Source organism: Microcaecilia unicolor, chromosome 11, assembly GCF_901765095.1.
Source record: "Microcaecilia unicolor chromosome 11, aMicUni1.1, whole genome shotgun sequence".
Taxonomy (NCBI): domain Eukaryota; kingdom Metazoa; phylum Chordata; class Amphibia; order Gymnophiona; family Siphonopidae; genus Microcaecilia; species Microcaecilia unicolor.
Window position 1 is genome coordinate 76118052 of NC_044041.1, and position 19493 is coordinate 76137544.

Sequence of the window (19493 nt, forward strand, 5' to 3'; positions counted from 1 at the left end):
ATTTTTTGTGACGTACATTATTGAATGAAATGAAGCTGCAACCTGCCCTGAGTCCTGCAGTCTAATGGAGCAAGAAGGCAGGCAGACTGACAGCCTGAGAGGGAGAGAGACAGAAGAACTGCCACACTAAGAGAATGCCCACTCACAGATGACCCGATGATCAATTTCCCCGTTCTGTTCCAAACAGCGCTGTGAAATTAGCGCCGGAACAGCACAGGGAAATAACGCCCCTATGATCAAAGCTAATAGCATGCAAATTTATGCACGCTATTAGCTTCGATCATGGAGATACTTCTGTGGTATGATTGTGACTGGGCATGCGCCCAAGGCACTATCCTCCCGCAGAAGTTGTTTGACAGGCCCGGGCTGTCAAAAAAAAAGCCCAGACCTGTCAAACATTACCAATGCAAGGGGCTGAAGATTTGATGGACCTCCAGACCCCCCAACCCCTTCCCCACAGACACGACTAGAGGGCTGGAGGTCCAGTTCCTCACCCTGGTGGTCTAGTGCCCCCAAACCCCAACCTGACCCCTTGACAGAAGACCCCCCCCCACCCCCACAACAGAAGAGAGGGGTGGAGATCTGGTGAATCTCTAGCCCCCCCCCTGTGGTCTAGCACCCCCCAAGATGGTCTAGCACCCCCCCAAACCTTCCCGTACCTTGAAGACGGAGGAGGGAGTCCATTTTGGAGACGGCACTGGAAGGAGGAGGGAGTGCCACTGTACTCCCTCCTCAATCATTTTAAGGTATGGGGGCATTTGGGGGGTGCTAGACCACTGCAGAGGACTGGAGGTCCAGACCTCTCTTCTGTCAGGAGGGTAGGGGGTCTTCTGTCAGGAGGGCTTGGCCAGGAAACCGGCCAAAGAGTCGGTTGGGCCGCTGGACGAAAATGGTGTTAAAGGGGCGATCAAGGAGGACAAAGCCGTAGCGGAGAAATTAAATGAATTCTTTGCTTCGGTCTTCACCGAGGAGGATTTGGGGGGGACACCGGTGCCGGAAAGAATATTTGAAGCGGGGGAGTCGGAGAAACTAAACAAATTCTCTGTAACCTTGGAGGATGTAATGGGTCAGTTCAGCAAGCTGAAGAGTAGTAAATCACCGGGACCTGATGGTATTCATCCCAGAGTATTAATAGAACTAAAAATGAACTTGCGGAGCTACTGTTAGAAATATGCAATCTGTCCCTAAAATCGAGTGTAATACCGGAAGACTGGAGGGTAGCCAATGTTACTCCGATTTTTAAGAAAGGTTCCAGAGGAGATCCGGGAAATTATAGACCGGTGAGTCTGACGTCGGTGCCGGGCAAGATGGTGGAGGCTATTATTAAGAATAAAATTGCAGAGCATATACAAAAACATGGACTGATGAGACAAAGTCAGCACGGATTTAGTGAAGGGAAGTCTTGCCTCACCAATCTAATGCATTTTTTTGAGGGGGTAAGCAAACATGTGGACAATGGGGAGCCGGTTGATATTGTATATCTGGATTTTCAGAAGGCGTTTGACAAAGTGCCGCACGAAAGACTCCTGAAGAAATTGCAGAGTCATGGAATCGGAGGTAGGGTATTATTATGGATTAAGAACTGGTTGAAAGATAGGAAGCAGAGAGTAGGATTGCGTGGCCAGTATTCTCAGTGGAGGAGGGTAGTTAGTGGGGTCCCGCAGGGGTCTGTGCTGGGTCCGTTGCTTTTTAATGTATTTATAAATGACCTAGAGATGGGAATAACTAGTGAGGTAATTAAATTTGCCGATGACACAAAATTATTCAGGGTCGTCAAGTCGCAGGAGGAATGTGAACGATTACAGGAGGACCTTGCGAGACTGGGAGAATGGGCGTGCAAGTGGCAGATGAAGTTCAATGTTGACAAGTGCAAAGTGATGCATGTGGGTAAGAGGAACCCGAATTATAGCTACGTCTTGCAAGGTTCCGCGTTAGGAGTTACGGATCAAGAAAGGGATCTGGGTGTCGTCGTCGATGATACGCTGAAAGCTTCTGCTCAGTGTGCTGCTGCGGCTAGGAAAGCGAATAGAATGTTGGGTGTTATTAGGAAGGGTATGGAGTCCAGGTGTGCGGATGTTATAATGCCGTTGTATCGCTCCATGGTGCGACCGCACCTGGAGTATTGTGTTCAGTACTGGTCTCCGTATCTCAAAAAAGATATAGTAGAATTGGAAAAGGTACAGCGAAGGGCGACGAAAATGATAGTGGGGATGGGACGACTTTCCTATGAAGAGAGGCTGAGAAGGCTAGGGCTTTTCAGCTTGGAGAAGAGACGGCTGAGGGGAGATATGATAGAAGTGTATAAAATAATGAGTGGAATGGATCGGGTGGATGTGAAGCGACTGTTCACGCTATCCAAAAATACTAGGACTAGAGGGCATGAGTTGAAGCTACAGTGTGGTAAATTTAAAACGAATCGGAGAAAATTTTTCTTCACCCAACGTGTAATTAGACTCTGGAATTCATTGCCGGAGAACGTGGTACGGGCGGTTAGCTTGACGGAGTTTAAAAAGGGGTTAGATAGATTCCTAAAGGACAAGTCCATAGACCGCTATTAAATGGACTGGAAAAATTCCTCATTTTTAGGTATAACTTGTCTGGAATGTTTTTACGTTTGGGGAGCGTGCCAGGTGCCCTTGACCTGGATTGGCCACTGTCGGTGACAGGATGCTGGGCTAGATGGACCTTTGGTCTTTCCCAGTATGGCACTACTTATGTACTTATGTACTTATGTACTTGGGGATCTTCCATTGGGTGGGTCAGGATAGGTCTTCCTTCTGGGGGAGGTCAGTCAAGTTGGGTCTTTCTGTCCGGGATGGGATGGGGAAGCCTGCTAGCATGCAGATCTATGCTGGACAGGGCTCCCCATTCCTCTTCAATGCTCTGCAAACCCTAACACCAGCTCCGAGCTGGCGTATGTTTTGCTGCAGTAGCAGCGCCCTTGTTTGGCATGCTGCCTGCTGAGCATTGGGGAGGAATAGTTAATGTCCTCTTTAGCATGCATTTGCATGCTAATTACGGTCAGAGCCAGCAAGCACATTGTTTCACATGCTCACCAGCTCTGGTCATGGGATGGGAGCAAACATGGCCGCTACTATGGCGTTAATAGCCTCTAGCACCCACGTTTGCTTCTGATCATCGGCCCCAGAGAGACTAGTATGAGCAAGGCCACCTTAACCCTTAGATACCCAAGAGTAACTGCAGTCCAAGCAAAGCGTTAGGTCTTGACAGCCAAACAAACTGAGAACCATCAGCGTGTACTTTTCATTTTCGGCATGATGATATTGAGATGATCATAATTAAACTCAACAATTATGAAAATCTTGGGGTGGGGGAGGAGCTTATGGCTCAAATTTAACTGAGGGGGTGGGAGGCAGAAGCCTGGCTAAGGCACCTAATACGCTTTCACCAACCCTGAACATGAGATCCTCTCCCCCCACACACACACACACTCTTGAGAAAGAGAAGAGACCAACAGCAAGCTACAGAAAGACTGTCTTGAAACTCACCCCACCTGCAGCTGGAGAGAGATCCTGGCCAAGGTAACACACATATAAAGTATCACATACCATGTAAAATGAGTTTATCTTGTTGGGCAGACTGGATGGACCGTACAGGTCTTTATCTACCATCATTTACTATGTTACTATGTTACTATGTTACTATGTTACAGCAAGAGGAGACAGAGATGATCACTGACCCCTCCCCCAGCCTAAAAAAGAAACAGGAAACATTTTCGAGAATTCATGAGTTTTAAGTCCTGTTGACAACCACCTCCCTCCTTACACTGTACACCTCTCTCTCCACCCCCACCCCCACCCAATGCTTCTAGGCCACCTGTTAGCTTTAAACTACACCCAGGGCCACCTCTTAGAAATTGCTGGGCCCTGTGTGGATCAGTTTGGTACGGCCCCCTACCCGGGACTTAAGATTTCAAATGAGGTGTCAGAGATTTATTTATTTATTTAAACAGAATTCTTTAATCACTGACTACTATTGTAATCTTTGTGATTTATATAAGTCTGGGATGCCCTGGACCCCAGTGGAAGAACAATGGAAAAACAGAAAACCCTTTGTCATCTAGTTTACATTGTTACATCGTATCACTTACATATTACACCGTATTAGAAATTAAACATTTGCTTATATTTATTTTTTAAACACAATTTATAAAAATAAATAAGTTAAACATATTTACATTATGTTCTGGAGCAAGAATATCAAGATGGAGAGGGAGGGAGATGGAAAGGGAAAAGAAGCTTTAACTTTTGGTCAGGCACCAGTTGCAAAGCTGACTCAGTTAAGCGGGGGGGGGGGGGGGCTCTAAGAGTGTGGGACCCTCTGCTTAAGGCTGCTAGGGAAGAACTGGAGAAAAATGTGGTAATTAATGGCTGTCTTGCAGTAAATTCGACCAGTAAGATCTAGCAAATCCATCTAGTGCAGAGCAGGGAATAAAAACTCAACAGCTCCCTGCCTCTCAGCCATTTTCAGACCAGTTTTACCAAGAATTAATCCACTTCAGTTCTGCCCCACAGAGCTTATTCACAGCCACCTGTGGGTGCCACCATCCCCCCCTCCCCGAAACCAAACATACAGCATTTAATCCCTCTCCTTTAACTCTGCCATTACACTAAGAGTTTACTAATAAGAGGAGCAGACCTGTGCACACCCCCCCCCCCCAAACCCAGCAGCAATTTGCTCTTAATACCATTATGCTGTTACAGTTGGACTCATGGTTGGAAGTCAGCCCTAAAGAGTTATGAATATTTCCTTCCATAGCTCTGCAGGTCCTCAGGAGCAGATGCCAGGCTCAGGAATCCAGCCCGAGCCTCTTACCCCCTCTGGGCCATCGGGGAGCCCAAGCCCCTTTACATTTAGTGCATCAGGAGATCACGTTATCCATTGCACAGCTGAACGTGCTACAGCTTGGTAATCTTGGAGGGAGAAGGAAAGAAAATATAGGTTTGGGAATAGGCTGAAAGGACAACTGACCACTTCTGGAGGAGTGAGCTGGTTCTAGCAGCCTGGCGGAGTTCTACAGAGCACCTGAGTGCCTCTCTTTTCTTCTCTGCTCCTTGAAGCAGGAACCAGGCTCTATAGTAATTTTATAAATCCAGATATTTCCTTCCCCATGCCCCCCACCCCCAGCTTGAAGGACTTTTAAGGTTTATCCATTCTACTATAGAAATTGGTTCCCATGGAATATAACCTTGAACTCCCCAGTAGAGAGAGAAAGGCAAGCCAAGGTCTTTCTTCCCTTAGATAACCCCACCCCTGAAAAAGCACAGGTCCCTCATTCAGTACAGAGGGAGAAAAACATCTTTCTTGTCTGTGTAGTTACATGTTTTCTTTATATATGCTGGAGATGGTGGTGGGGGCAGGGAAGAGAGGGGCTGTACAGATGCAGGTCTATATAATTCCCTTAACTTCATTATTTTGCAATCTAACATTGTTGCCACCCCCTACCCCGGTGTCACATGGTCAGCAAATAAGATTTTGCTTATTCTTCCAGTAATATCCTCTGTCTCCCTTACAGGACCAAACTGGGAAGTGGATACATAAGTATTATCTATATGTGACTGGATGGACTGTGTGGGTCTTTAACTGCCATCATTTACTATGTTATAATATACTGCTTTGGAATAATAATTTGTAAATCCTAGATGTTGTTTCTAGCCTTTTAATTCTATGTGATCCACAATGAACTGTGAAGGTAGTTGCATAATATAAGACTTATCTATATCTATATCTATATCTATATCATAAGGTACATAAGTATTGCTACGCTGGTAAAGACCAAAGGTCCATCAAGTCCAACATCCTGTTTCCAACAGTGGCCAATCCAGGTTACAAATACCTGGCAAGATGTTGAAAATGTTCAATACATTTTATGCTGCTTATCCCAGAAATAAGCAGTGGATTTTCCACAAGTCCATTTTAATAATGGTCTATGGACTTTTCCTTTAGGAAGCCGTCCAGACCTTTTTAAAACCCCGCTATCTGTCTGTCTGTCTATCTATCTATCTATAAACACCCACCAAATGTTCGTTTAGTCTGAGCCTCATATTTATTTTGCTAACAAAATTTAGAATAATAATAATTATAACAATAAAATCTAGGTTGCGATGAGTGGAAGATGTGTGGCCAGCCCCAGCTGACAGCCATCTTTCCAAATAAAACCACTCGGTAGGAAACAGGAGAGAGCATGGAGAGAAAAAAAAACACTTGTTTCCTAGAATTCTTTTTCTTCTTTTTCATTTGTCATTTTGCATGTGTTAACAGAGGGCAAATGATATTTCAGCTTTTGTGCATGTGACATGTTGGACAGGGAAATGACAAAGTTAACAAAGTGTTACCTTCCTATTTTAAGACAGCAGCATAACTCTAGCAATAACACTAACCAGTACAACATTAAATAAAGGCAAAACTGTCTTCCCATTCACTGGCACCACATCATGTATCATTCACAAATCACAGTTAAATCTCTATGACTTTGTTTAGTCATCTGTGGCCCATGACAATATGTGGCTCCCATTATAAGCAGCGAGGCCTATTCACTAAACACATGACACTGTGCATCAATGGTTAGTAAATAATGTCAGAGATTCCCTTATTTTCAAGTTTTGTATTTAACACGATGGACTGCATACAGATAAAGAACAGTCAGATAAGAATCTAAGAGGTGCTGTTCTATGTCAGAACAATGGTCCATCGAGGTCAGCATCCAGTCTCCAACAGTGGCTGGTGCAGGCCACTTGCAGTTCACATATTTATGTATTTGTTACATTTGTATCCCACCTTTTTCCCACTTATTAGTAGGCTCAAAGTGACTTACATAGTTCCGGAGAGGTGGTTACAGACTCCGGTGTGAACAAATACAGTATAGGGGTACTATTACAGTGACAGGTACAGTGAAGAAGTATCGGTAAATAGGTAGGGGTGATTAGCCTCAGCTATCAGAAAATAATCCCGAAGTCACTACTAACACAGAAATTTAAGTCCTAGAGGCATGGGGACCAGCGTTTTCCTCACACAGTCATATAGGCACCTTTACCTCCCCTTCACCAGGGAGTGAGTTATTCAAAATGATAATTTTCTTAGGTCAAGTAACATGGCTATCACCTCAATACCCAAAACATAATACTACTACTACTACTAATTGTCTAAGCCATAGAAAATTTGTAATTATGATGGAAATAAATAATGCAATCATATTTTTGGGGTGGAAAACTGTTGGAGTTGGGTATTATGGGACCACTTAAATGTTCTTGGGTCTCACTGCAAATAAAAATTCCATTAGTCCTCAAATTCTGTAGAAAGATTTTAGACAGTGAATGTAAAGCGTACCCAAACTGGGAATGAGCAGGAGAGGAGGGCACCAGCTAGTGCAAGAGGCAAGTAGGCCCCTGTTGTATGAAAAAAAGGCCAGTAGCTTATTTGAACCCTGTAGAGTGCTATGGGGTGCTGCATAAAACCTCAGGTTGCCTTTTTAGTCTTCCTAGGTTTCCTTTTATTTTTATTTTTCTTTTGCTTTAGTAAATTTGACTCTCATGATTTTTTTTTATAGCACACCTTTTTTTGCAAAAAAAAGAAAAGCTATGCACCTTTATATGATAGACACAAATATTAAATTTCATTTATGGAAGGAGATTTTTTTTCTAATTTAATCTAGCTATATTGAATGTATTGGTGCTTAGTTTATGCCAGTGTAACGTTTGCATGGGGAGGGGAGGGCAACCTCTGATAATGATGAGCAGAGCAACACTCATCATCTGTACTTAGATTTTTTATGGGAGAAAGAGAATGTGTTTTAAATTCTGTAAACAGTAATTTTCCCCTAAGGAACAGAGTCAGTCACAGTGATAAAGGGAACCATGATTTATTTATTTATAAGAAGAGCAAAACAAAAACAACCCAAACAAGTAAACAAAATATTTAAAATTCTTTAATATGTCATGACATACCTAGCCCGTCATGACATAACCAATCCCATCATGACATACCTTGTCAGTCATGGCACCGCTAGTGCTATCATGACATAACCAATCCTGTCATGACATACCTAGTCTATCATGACACAGGTAGTGCTATCATGATATGACTAGTCCTATCATGACACAGCGATAGCTATCATGATATAACTGGTATTATTGTGATATAGCTAGTCTTATCATGACATAAATAGTCCCATTGTAATATACTATTGCGATATAGCTGGTCCTGTCATGTTACTACTGCTATTGTGATAATTAGTGCTATTATATAAATTGTCCTGTCATGATATAGTACTATTGTGATATAATTAGTTCTATCATGGTACAACCAGTACTATTGTGATATAACTAGTACTGCCATGACATGCCTATCATGACACAGCTAGTGCTATCATGACATGATTGGTGTTATTGTGATATAGTTAGTCCCATCATGACACAGCTAGTACTATCGTGTTATAACCGGTACTATTGTGATACAGCTAGTCTTATCTTGACCCAGATAGTCCCATTGTGATATAGCCAACACTATTGCAATATAACTGGTCCTATCATATTACTAGTGCTATTCAGGCTTATTTTCGAAAGTGATCGCCGGCGATCTTCCAACATAAATCAGGAGATGGCCGGCGATCTCTCAAAAGCAGCGAAATCCGTATAATCGAAAGCGGCTTTTTTGACACCATTGCTGCTTTCCCGTCGCCGCGCCAGCGAAAGTTCAAGGGCAGCGTAGCGAAGGCGGGACATGGGCAGGCATGGGCGTGGCTACCAGATGGCCGGCTTTTACCATAGGCGTAGTTTGACTGTTTCATTTGGGGGGGCAAAGGAAGGGGCGGGGCATATTAGCATATTCATTTGCATATATGTATATGCAAATTATGCTAATATGGAGGAAGGAAGGGAGCAAGAGCTGAATCGGAGAGGCAGCGGGTTTGGCGGCAGGCAGTGGTGTGCTGGTAAATGTTTAACAACAGACTCTCCCCCCCGGTCCCCCTCTGCGCCCCCCCCCCTCCAAATTGCAGAGCTGGCTTTAGCCGGGGAGACAGCCTGGGGGGGGGGGGGGGGGGTATAAATAAGTAAATATAAACTTTTAATGTTGAGCACCTGATTCTCAAAGTGAACATATTCCAAACACTATAATGAAAATAAAATAATTTTTTTCTACCTTTGTTGTCTGGTGACTGTTTTTCTGATCATGCTGGTCCAGTATCTGATTCTGCTGCTATCTGTCCTCTTAACTCAGTTTCCAGTGCTTCCTTTCCATTTATTTCTTTCCTTTCCTCCTTTCTTCTTCATTTCTGGTCCTCAGCTTCTGCCTATTTTCTTCATCCATGTGCAGTTTTTCTCCTCTCTTCCTTTTCCCTCATCTCATCTCCTTCCTCACTCTTTCCTCCCCTCCATCCATGTCCAGCATTTCTTTTCTCTCCCCTGCCCTCCATCCACCCATGTCCAGCGACCCTTCTCTCCCTTTGCCCTGCAAGCACCCATACCCAGCGACCCTCCTTTCCCCTTCCCCCATGCCCAGTGGCCCTCCTTTCCCCTGCTCTCCATCCACCCATGTCCAGCAGTGACCCTCCTCTCCCCTGCCCTCCATCCACTCAGTCCAGCAGTGACCCTCCCCTCCCCTGTCCCCATACCCAGTGGCCCTCCTTTCCCCTGCCCTCCATCCACCCAGTCCAGCAGTGACCCTCCTCTCCCCTGTCCCCATGCCCCTCCTTTCCCCTTCCCTCCATCCACTCAGTCCAGCAGTGACCCTCCTCTCTCCTGCCCCCATGCCCAGTGGCCCTCCTTTCCCCTTCCCTCCATCCACTCAGTCCAGCAGTGACCCTCCTCTCTCCTGCCCCCATGCCCAGTGGCCCTCCTATCCCCTTCCCTCCATCCACTCAGTCCAGCAGTGACCCTCCTCTCCCCTGTCCCCATACCCAGTGGCCCTCCTTTCCCCTTCCCTCCATCCACTCAGTCCAGCAGTGACCCTCCTCTCCCCTGCCCCCATACCCAGTGGCCCTCCTTTCCCCTGCCCTCCATCCACTCAGTCCAGTAGTGACCCTCCTCTCCCCTGCCCCCATGCCCAGTGGCCCTCCTTTCTCTTGCCCTCCATCCACTCAGTCCAGCAGTGACCCTCCTCTCCCCTGCCCCCATACCCAGTGGCCCTCCTTTCCCCTGCCCTCCATCCACTCAGTCCAGTAGTGACCCTCCTCTCCCCTGCCCCCATGCCCAGTGGCCCTCCTTTCTCTTGCCCTCCATCCACTCAGTCCAGCAGTGACCCTCCTCTCCCCTGCCCCCATACCCAGTGGCCCTCTTTTCCCCTGCCCTCCATCCACTCAGTCCAGCAGTGACCCTCCTCTCCCCTGCCCCCATACCCAGTGGCCCTCCTTTCCCCTTCCCTCCATCCACTCAGTCCAGCAGTGACCCTCCTCTCCCCTGCCCTCTCTTCATCCCACCCTCTCCCTGTTCTTTCTCCCCCCCGCAGCGAGCCAGTTCTCCTCCCTCCCTCCGGATCCATCCCTCACCAACTTGATCTTCGAATTCTTCGCCTGCCCGCAAGCGCTGACTCTCCCCTGCCGGTTCGCGCTTCAAAATGGCCGCCGAGACTAAGTCTCGCGAGGCCGCCTCTGGAAGTCTCGGCGGCCATTTTTAAAGCGCGAACCAGCAGGGGAGAGAGCGCTAGCATGCCGGGCAGACAAAGGATTCGAAGATCAGGTCGGTGAGGGACGGATCCGGAGGGAGGGAGGAGAAGGAACGGGGAGAGGGCGGGGCGAAGGAAGAGCTGCCTGGTGCCGGCCCTGCGTTTGGGGGGGCATTGCCCCCCCTCGCCCCCCCCAGTCTACGCCCATGGCTTTTACGGATAATGGAAAAAAAAGCGGCGTTAAGCAGTATTTTGCTGGGTATACTTGGTCCTTTTATTTTCATGACCAAGCCTCAAAAATGTGCCCTAAATGACCAGATGACCACCAGAGGGAATGGGGGATGACCTCCCCGTAGTCCCCCAATGGTCACCAACCCCCTCCCACACTAAAAATATAAAAATAAAAACCTTTTTTTACCAGCCTGAATGCCAGCCTCAAATGTCATACCCAGCTCCCTGACAGCAGTATGCAAGTCCCTGGAGCAGTTTTTAATGGGTGCAGTGCACTTCAGGCAGACAGACCCAGGCCCATCCCCCCTACCTGTTACACGTGGTGGTGTTGAGCCCTCCAACCCCCCCCCAAAACCCACTGTACCCACATGTAGGTGCCCCCCTTCACCCATAAGGGCTATGGTAGTGGTGTACAGTTGTGGGGAGTGGGTTTTGGGGGGGGGGGGATTTGGGGGGCTCAGCACCCAAGGTAAGGGAGCTATGCACCTGGGAGGTATTTGTATATATTTTTTTAATTTTTAGAAGTGCCCCCTAGGGTGCGCGGTTGCTGTCCTGGCATGTCAGGGGGACCAGTGCACTACAAATACTGGCTCCTCTCATGACCAAATGCCTTGGATTTCGCCGGGTTTGAGATCGCCGGCATTTTTTTCCATTATTGCTGAAAAACAAAACCGGCGATCTCAAACCCAGCGAACTCTGGCATTTGGCCGGGCTAAACCGTATTATCGAAAAAAAGATGGCCGGCCATTTTTTTCGATAATACGGTTCCGGCCAGCTGTTGCACCGCCGCCAAAATAGATCGCCGGTAATCTATTTCGCTGGCGACGTTCGATTATGCCCCTCATTGTGGCACAACTAGTTATATCATGGTATAACTAGTACTATCGTGACTTAGCTAGTACTACTGTGACAGAACTAGTCCTGTCATATAAGAAGACCTATTGTGATATAACTAGTCCTATCATGATATAACTCATCCTGTTATCACAGTCCTATCATGGCCATGTTCACCACTTGATTTTGGGACATTTTCAGCAAAACGTCCAAAGTTGGATTTAGATATATTTAAAATGCCCCTCCATAGGATCTTGGCATATGCAATACTGTATTGTGATGGTTTTCTTCCTATCTCAGAACAGGTCTCCAGTAGGACATCTTTTTATGCACCCTATCCAGTCTTTTTATGGAGTTCCTTAGGACTCTCTTTTAGCCCTTAACATCATCTCAGCATCCTTTCCTTTGCTCATCCAGTCTTTTGGCTGCAATCCCTACTGCTGTGTCAATGACATCCAAATTCCTTCTTCTTCATTGCATATCAGTCCACTTCAGCCACCTTTTTATTTATTTATTTATTTATTTATTGCATTTGTATCCCACATTTTCCCACCTCTTTGCAGGCTCAATGTGGCTTACAATACATCGTGATAAGTGGAAATACAGTTAGAAAATATACAATTATTGGTACAGAAGGATCTTGGGTAACATTATAATAAGAGACATGATAGTATAAGAAGCAGATATAGTAGGACAGTTCTGAATATATATGGAGGAGTTATATATGTTTTTAGGCAGTGGCTGATTGATTAATGGCTAATGGCCCCTTCCTTAATTCTGCAAAATGCGAGGCCATACACTTCCCTTACCTATGTGCTCTCTCGCTCTCCCCCACTAATGAATAGTTTCACCTTGCCTTTTCAGGACAAGGTGCATGTATTGGGTGCCTTTCTAGATACCAGACTCTCCTTTAAACCACAGACCACCTCCCTCATCTGCTCATCCTTTTTTGCCCTATACCAAATTCATTCAGTCAAGTCCTTCCTGCCCTCTCCCCATCCAATGACACCCATCTTCACTCTTGTTATCTCCCATATTGACTATTGCAATGCTCTTTATCATGGCCTCCCTCTCAGCTCTATTAAACAACTTCAACTCATCCAGTCTACCACAGTCAAACTTCTTCAAAATGCTCATTTCTTGTGCAGTGGAGGAGGATCCTAATGGTTAGTATAGATGGGGAGAAGGGTTCAAATCCCTCTATGGCTTCTTGTGATTCTAGGCAAGTCACTTAGCCCTCCATTGCCCAGGTACAAAAACTTAGATTGTGAGTCTACTAGGGACAGAGAAAGTGCCTGCATATTAAAAATGTTAACTGCTTTGGTTGTACCACAGAAAGGTGATATATCACCTGTTTTTCCACCTTTGTCTTCCTATTCAGCTTCACCTACCAGTACGACTAATTCTGCCACTTGGTCCTCCTTGACTGCTCCTTCACTGACTTAGTTGTCTATCATTCTATCTACTATGCACCTCATTATTTCTTTATTAGACCCTCTCTATTCAAGCTGGATAGAGATACCTAAGCATGGACGTCTTCCTTTAATATTTCATATGGTCAGTCTAAGTCTTTCAACTGGTTCTGTTCCATTACCATGGAAGAAAGCAATAGTTCCTATTCTTAAGAATTCTTCTCTTGATCCCCATCTTCCTGGGCATTATCATCTTATTTCAACTTTTCAAAGATCACCGAACAAGTTGTCTTTGATTAATTGCTTTAATTTATTGACCAGCACTTTATCTTGCACCCTCACCAAACAGGGTTCCATACTACTCATAGCACTGAAACCACTGTGACTGTGTTAAACAGTGAATAACATTCTTCCTTAGATTCTGGTAATGTTGTGTTTCTTGTATCTCTGGATCTTTCTGCTGCTTTTGACTTGGTTAATCACTCTTTTCTCTTGGTTTGTCTTCTATCTATTGGTATAACAGGTTCTGTTCTTAGTTAGTTTTCATCTTCTCTCTCCAATAGATGTTTTGCAGTTTCTACCTTTTCATTGGTCTCCTCCACTGTACCTTTGAACTGTGATGTCCTTCAGGGATCTATTTTGTCTCCACTATTGTTCAATATTTTTCTCAGTCCTTTAGCCCTTCTCATACAAGATTGCAACACAACATTTTTCATTTATGATGATATATATTTTTAATTTACCCAGTTTCACCTTTTACCTCTGATCTGTCACCGTTACGGGCATGTCTGCGATCTTTCTCAAACTGGCTTACCCATCACATTATGATTCTTAACCCCTTAAAAACCATAGCCTGCTGGATCACTGGTTCACTTTCCACCCCTTCTGTACCTCTTAACCTGGTTGATATTCAAATTTCTCCATTTTGTTACCTTGGAGTTTTCTTTGATTCTAGGCTTTCTTTTGACCATCAAGTATCTCAGATTATTAAAAGAGGTTTTACTGGATTTGCGAATCCGCTTTTTCAGCCAGTTTTTGAACTTCCCCACTCTTCATATCCTTATTCATGCTTTCGTAATATCTCAAATTGATTATTGCAACACAATCTGTTGTGGAATTTCCTCCTGTCTCCTCCGTCATCCAAACGCTCCATAATTCCACCGCATGATTTCTTTGTAAAGCAAAATGTTGGGATCACTTCACCCCTCTCTTTGTTCATCTGCATTGGCTACCTGTTCACTTTAGATGTTGGTTTAAGGTTTTGTGCCTTACCTACAGGCTCTTCACCTCAGTTTTCCATCTTATCTTTCTTCTGTACACCTTCTCTTCCATTGCGTTCTCTTGTTTCTAATCGTCTGGTATTTCCTTCTCCAAAACTAGCTCACTACAAGTCCAATCTTAGTTCTGCTTTTTTCTATTTATCTCTGTTCCTTTGGAGTAACCTACCACCATATCTCAGGTCTGAATGATCTTTTCCTAAATTTAAGGCCCTCTTAAAAGCACATTCTTTTGAATTTGCCTTCGGTGTTTCTTTAAATTCAAGTCCTTCTTAATAGTGTTTTTTCCCCTTGTGAACCAATGGATCTGCATTGTTTCAATGGTCAGGGTAAGGAGTGTGGATTACGGTTTGTAGGTATTCATGTCTTGTTGTACACCTGGTCTATATCTTTCCTATTTTTATCTGGTGTTCTTTTCTAAAAATGTTATGATTGTTTTATTGTGAGCTGCTATGACCTGTATTCAGTAATGGCGGGATATCAAGAGTTTTAATAAACATGAACATGACCCTTTACCATGTGTCTCTGCTCCTGAAAAAGCAGCATTGGCTCCTTGTCTCAGCTCAACTGAAATTTAAGACCTTGGTGCTAGTTCACCAAGTATTTCACACAGGCATTGCTCTGTACCTAGCAACTCTGGTAATCTCAAAATGCCTAGTCACACTCCCTTCAATCTTCCCACGCATCACTGCTAGCTTTGTCTCCCCCTTCTGTAGCTTTCTAGAGATATCTAGGAACCCCAAGCTTTGCTTTCTTAGCTCCCCAACTCTAGAATTCCTTAATTTATTATCTGTACTGAATCCTCACATGCCAAATTTTAAAAAGCAGTTAAGACCGAGGTATCTGAACTACCGTGTTCAAGTAACAGCTCACGAGCTTTCAGGTCCCTGCAGTTTCCTTTCTCCCTTCATATCCCCTTCCACCTCCCAGCTGCCGCTTTTCCTGCTCACCCTCTGGTTAACTGCTATATTTATTGTAAATGACTCTTCTATACCATGGGTGTCAATGGCATTATATTAAGCATGTGTAAATTTTGTTCTTTGTTCAGGTATCACCATGTTTGTTAGTAAATGTGAGAGGGAGCTGGATGAGCTGAGGACATGTGTGGGCACTGATACCTCATGACTGGCACAGCCGAGGAAGAGCGGCCCAAGAGGAAACATCAGAGGAACCATACCACATTTACCACCTACCAGCTCCACGAACTGGAGAGGGCTTTCGAGAGGTCTCACTACCCTGATGTCTACAGCCGGGAGAAGCTCGCCATGAAGGTTAATCTACCTGAGATCAGGGTGCAGGTGAGCCAAGAAGTCCTGTGTGGAATGTGGAGTTATATGGAGAGTAGACCGTAGGGCTAGGGTTGGAACTGGGCCTATTTCCACTTAAACTGTTGATAATGCGGGGGTCTAAATTAAAGAGAAAAATCTTTGAAATTAGAATGATCACTCTGAGACTAACACAAAAGAACTGAATAGACATTGGTTTTCTCATCCATTATTAGTGAACTGTAAAGTGTTACTATCTATCTCCCCACTCCTATTCATTAATCTTTACTTACAAACGCAGATAGCCTAAGAACTGGATGAATTTGTACTATTTAAACCTGGTGTAACTGCATTCTCTCTTCACCATCCTGATGGACAGGATAGCTCTCAAAAACTTGCCAAAGATCATTTTAATTGAACTAATATAATGTATCACTTACAATTTGGTGGTTTGACCCTTATTTTCAAATAAAGAAATTTCCACTCACCCCTTTCCCAGCACCCAGTCTCTGAGTTTTGGCTCATTTACCTTATTAACCTCCCTCCTGCCAGGGCCAGAGCTTAAACATGCTGCTACTCAGGGTGGTGACTCCTTCAGTTCTGGGCAGTCTTGGGGCTTTCTGTGACAGTGCTACTACTACTAATCATTTCTTTAGTGCTACTAGATGTATGGCTGCACTGTACTCATATGCAGGTACTTTCTCTGTCTCTTGAGGGCTCACAACCTAAGTTTTTGTACCTGGGGCAATGGAGGGTTAGGTGACTTGCCCAAGGTCATGAGCAGCTGTAGTGGGAATTGAACTCAGGTTGCCAGGATCAAGGCCTGCTGCACTAACCATTGGGCCACTCTTCCTCTCCAAGAGCCCCCCTCCCCTGCATTGGCCCTGCCTCAGCTCTACTTCCTCCACTGGGAAGTCCAGGAGACAGAGCACTAGTAACTTCTGCTTCTTCCTGGTGTAGCACTATCCACTGCTTCCTCCTCCTATGCAGGGCCAGCACAACACAATAAGTACGGCTTGGGCGTTCCAACTTTTGGAAGAGTCAAAAGTTTCCCTGAGCATTGCTCTTACCATTGTTGCATTGGCACTGTTTGCACCATGCAGCAACTCTTTTGTTTTAAGTTGTATAGCACAGGAAGAAACTCCAGTGCATGTCTCGACTCGCAAGACTTGTACCAGAATTCCTTTTCACACCATGAACAATGGAGGCAGGATGGTGGTAGTTGCCGTGGCTGTAGCTCTGAGAGGGGAGGAGTGGTATGAGACAGAAATGGCAGCTCCAGGGGAGAGGGGTGGCAGTGCAGATCTGTTCGTAGCGGGGCACCAGAATCCCTGGCTGTACCCCTGCTCCTGTGCAGTTTGTCCATCTGTGTTTGAACTGTGCACGTTTAGTGCTACAGAGAGCATGGTTCAAAGGCCTCATTGCACCACAGGGGAAGAGGAAGCATTGGAAGTACCAGCACAGAAGTTCAACTGCCTGGACTGCAGCAGCATAGAGAGCAGGGCTCCTGGGCAGAGCAGGGCAGTATGCGAAGAACATTCCCACTCATACCTAGAACAGGTTTCAGTTCAGACCTGCAGGACTATTTTCCATGCATGAATCAAGATGTCTTCATGTTTTAGGGTTATCATGCTGAATGGCAAATATTCCAGGAGGGTTGGGATTGTGATCCGAGCTAGTGATTTTCCAGCCCAGTGGTGATAATCTTCATTTGTGTCATCATGTCCTCCTAAACCAGAGTTTGACAAATACCAGGTGTCATATCATCAGGGTGCTTAAAAATTGAACCCTGGCATCTGGCCTTTTGTGCTGCTGCTGTTGCAAAAGAAAGAAAGATGACACATGCCTTGGATCTGTTGAGGATCTCGTTATCTTTAAGCCATGCAGTGTTGGATTGTCCAATGAGTTTTTGCAGATTACAACTAGCAAGAGATGCAGCAGATGCAAGATACATACCGTATTTCTTTCTGCAACAGCTGTTGGCTTGCCTGGGAGGTGGTGTGACAGGGAGATGGGGAGTGGTGCAGGGTGACTTGCTGAGGGATCTGAAAGGGGTGGATGACTTGTTAGGGGTACGGGTCCAGGAGAACGAGAGAGAGAGAGAGAGAGAGAGAGAGAGACTTGATTAGGGCAGGGTGCAGGGGTCATCAGCATACTTCTGTCAGTATAGATGTGGAAGCTGGAGAGGCCATTGGCTTCTGCTGGCACTGTGCTGTATCACATTAAAGGCTAAGCTTTCTTTTCCTATAAATACAGAGTGGGAAAATAGTCTTTAGTAACTCAGGCCCTAAACAACCTGTGTAGAACTTCTTTTTGAGGGGGAGTAGGCGGTATTGTGAGAGAGGTCTCAGATGGCTGGCTTTAGGAGCACACAGCCTGGCTGTTTGTTAACCCTTGAAGTGGTTGCAGATTGTTCTGCCGTTTTGCTTAACACATTCTGATTCATTGACAATAGTTACTTATACTCAAGTCAGACACAGTAGTGGTTAGATCCTGTGACTCCTGAGGCAGACGTTTATCACCGAAACACAGATCTGTGTCAACTCTGGCAACATTTTCATGTGTATTGCAAACTTATTTTCCGTATGTAATTGAATCAGGTAATCTGTTTTTGTATTTTATTGGTTTTAGGACATTTTTATCATCATTATTCTTTGGTCTGTTAATAAATACTACTTTAAGTATGGTCATTCACCTTTTAATTCATTGGAATTTAATTGATCCTCCCCTACTCCCTTCCTTTAGACTTGGCTACAAAGCAGGACCATGCCAAGCTATAATTGTGCCTTGTGCCCCACCCGCTTCACTATGGCCAATGAAAGGACACAGTGGGCTGGGAATAATATTGGCACCTTATGTGGCCACATCAGTTGCACGGTTTTTGGTAAAGTGCTGCTCCTAACTTCAAATACAATTTGTCAAGGCCTGTGCTAAACCATCCCAGCTTCTTCCCCCTTCTACTTTCCCATTCACACTGCCATTGAATCTATGATTCATTTTTATTTTTACACACATTGGGCCAGAGCCAATAAATTAGGGGAAAATTAGGCCCTGGGAAAATTCAGTGCTATTCTATAAAGGGTGTTCGGGATGAGGGCTCTTTATATAATAGAGCATAGCATTGATTCCTGCGACTAATCTGATGTAAATCCTGGTGCACAAGTTGAGCAGGGGTGAGAAACCAAGAAGGCAACCAGTCCACAATATCCACCATGGAATAAAAGACAAGAAGCAGACCTTGCTGAAGAAAATGCGGTCTTTAATAAGTCGTAATAATGCTCCCAGGGTTCTCAGTCAGATGTCCAACATGGCCATGTTTCGCCAATAGTACAGGCTGTATCAGGGGCATAAAGAACTAAGATAAACAACATAAAAATAAATCAGTAGAAGGTTTAACCAGTCACATATAAATAAATAAATAAACAGGTAAAATTACAAAACATGTGTGCATCTATATAAAAGCTAACTTGGTGCTAAATGCTGTGTGCTGCCTGGTTACCATGGGAACCCTTACCGCTTCCTAATTAGGAGGCGGTAAGGGTTCCTTCCGGAAATGACCGCACAGCAAGTGTTACACTTACCTCACTGCCATTCCCATTTTTTTTAAAAGCCCTTTTACCGGCAGCGGTGAAAGGAGGCCTTGGTGCAAGGCAAACCCACAGGCCAATGCCACCGGAGGGGAGAGAAGGACAGATTATGATTAAGTTAATGAGGGGGTTTCTGTTCCCCCTCCTTCTGCCTCTCGTGAACACACTCTCAGAAGAAATGTGCCTAAAATGGACACAGATTATTCGAGACCTAGGGGGTGCCGACTGAATGTTCCTTTTTGGACTTGCTGACGGGTTTGATGGAGA

General features: G+C 45.0%; 1 protein-coding gene across 3 annotated transcripts in view; it reads left to right on the top strand.

Moving 5' to 3' along the window:
* The window catches only part of LOC115480561 (retinal homeobox protein Rx1-like), a 118289-nt gene that overhangs the window by 84480 nt on the left and 14316 nt on the right, over window positions 1-19493 (top strand). For 2 of the 3 annotated variants that reach the window (XM_030219326.1, XM_030219325.1), the window contains exon 3: window positions 15423-15672. In XM_030219326.1, the coding sequence (XP_030075186.1) occupies window positions 15496-15672 (177 nt within the window). In that variant the 5' untranslated portion in view covers window positions 15423-15495. Of the gene's footprint in view, window positions 1-3487; window positions 3543-15422; window positions 15673-19493 lie in introns of those variants that run through there. The other variant, XM_030219327.1, reaches the window with a different exon arrangement.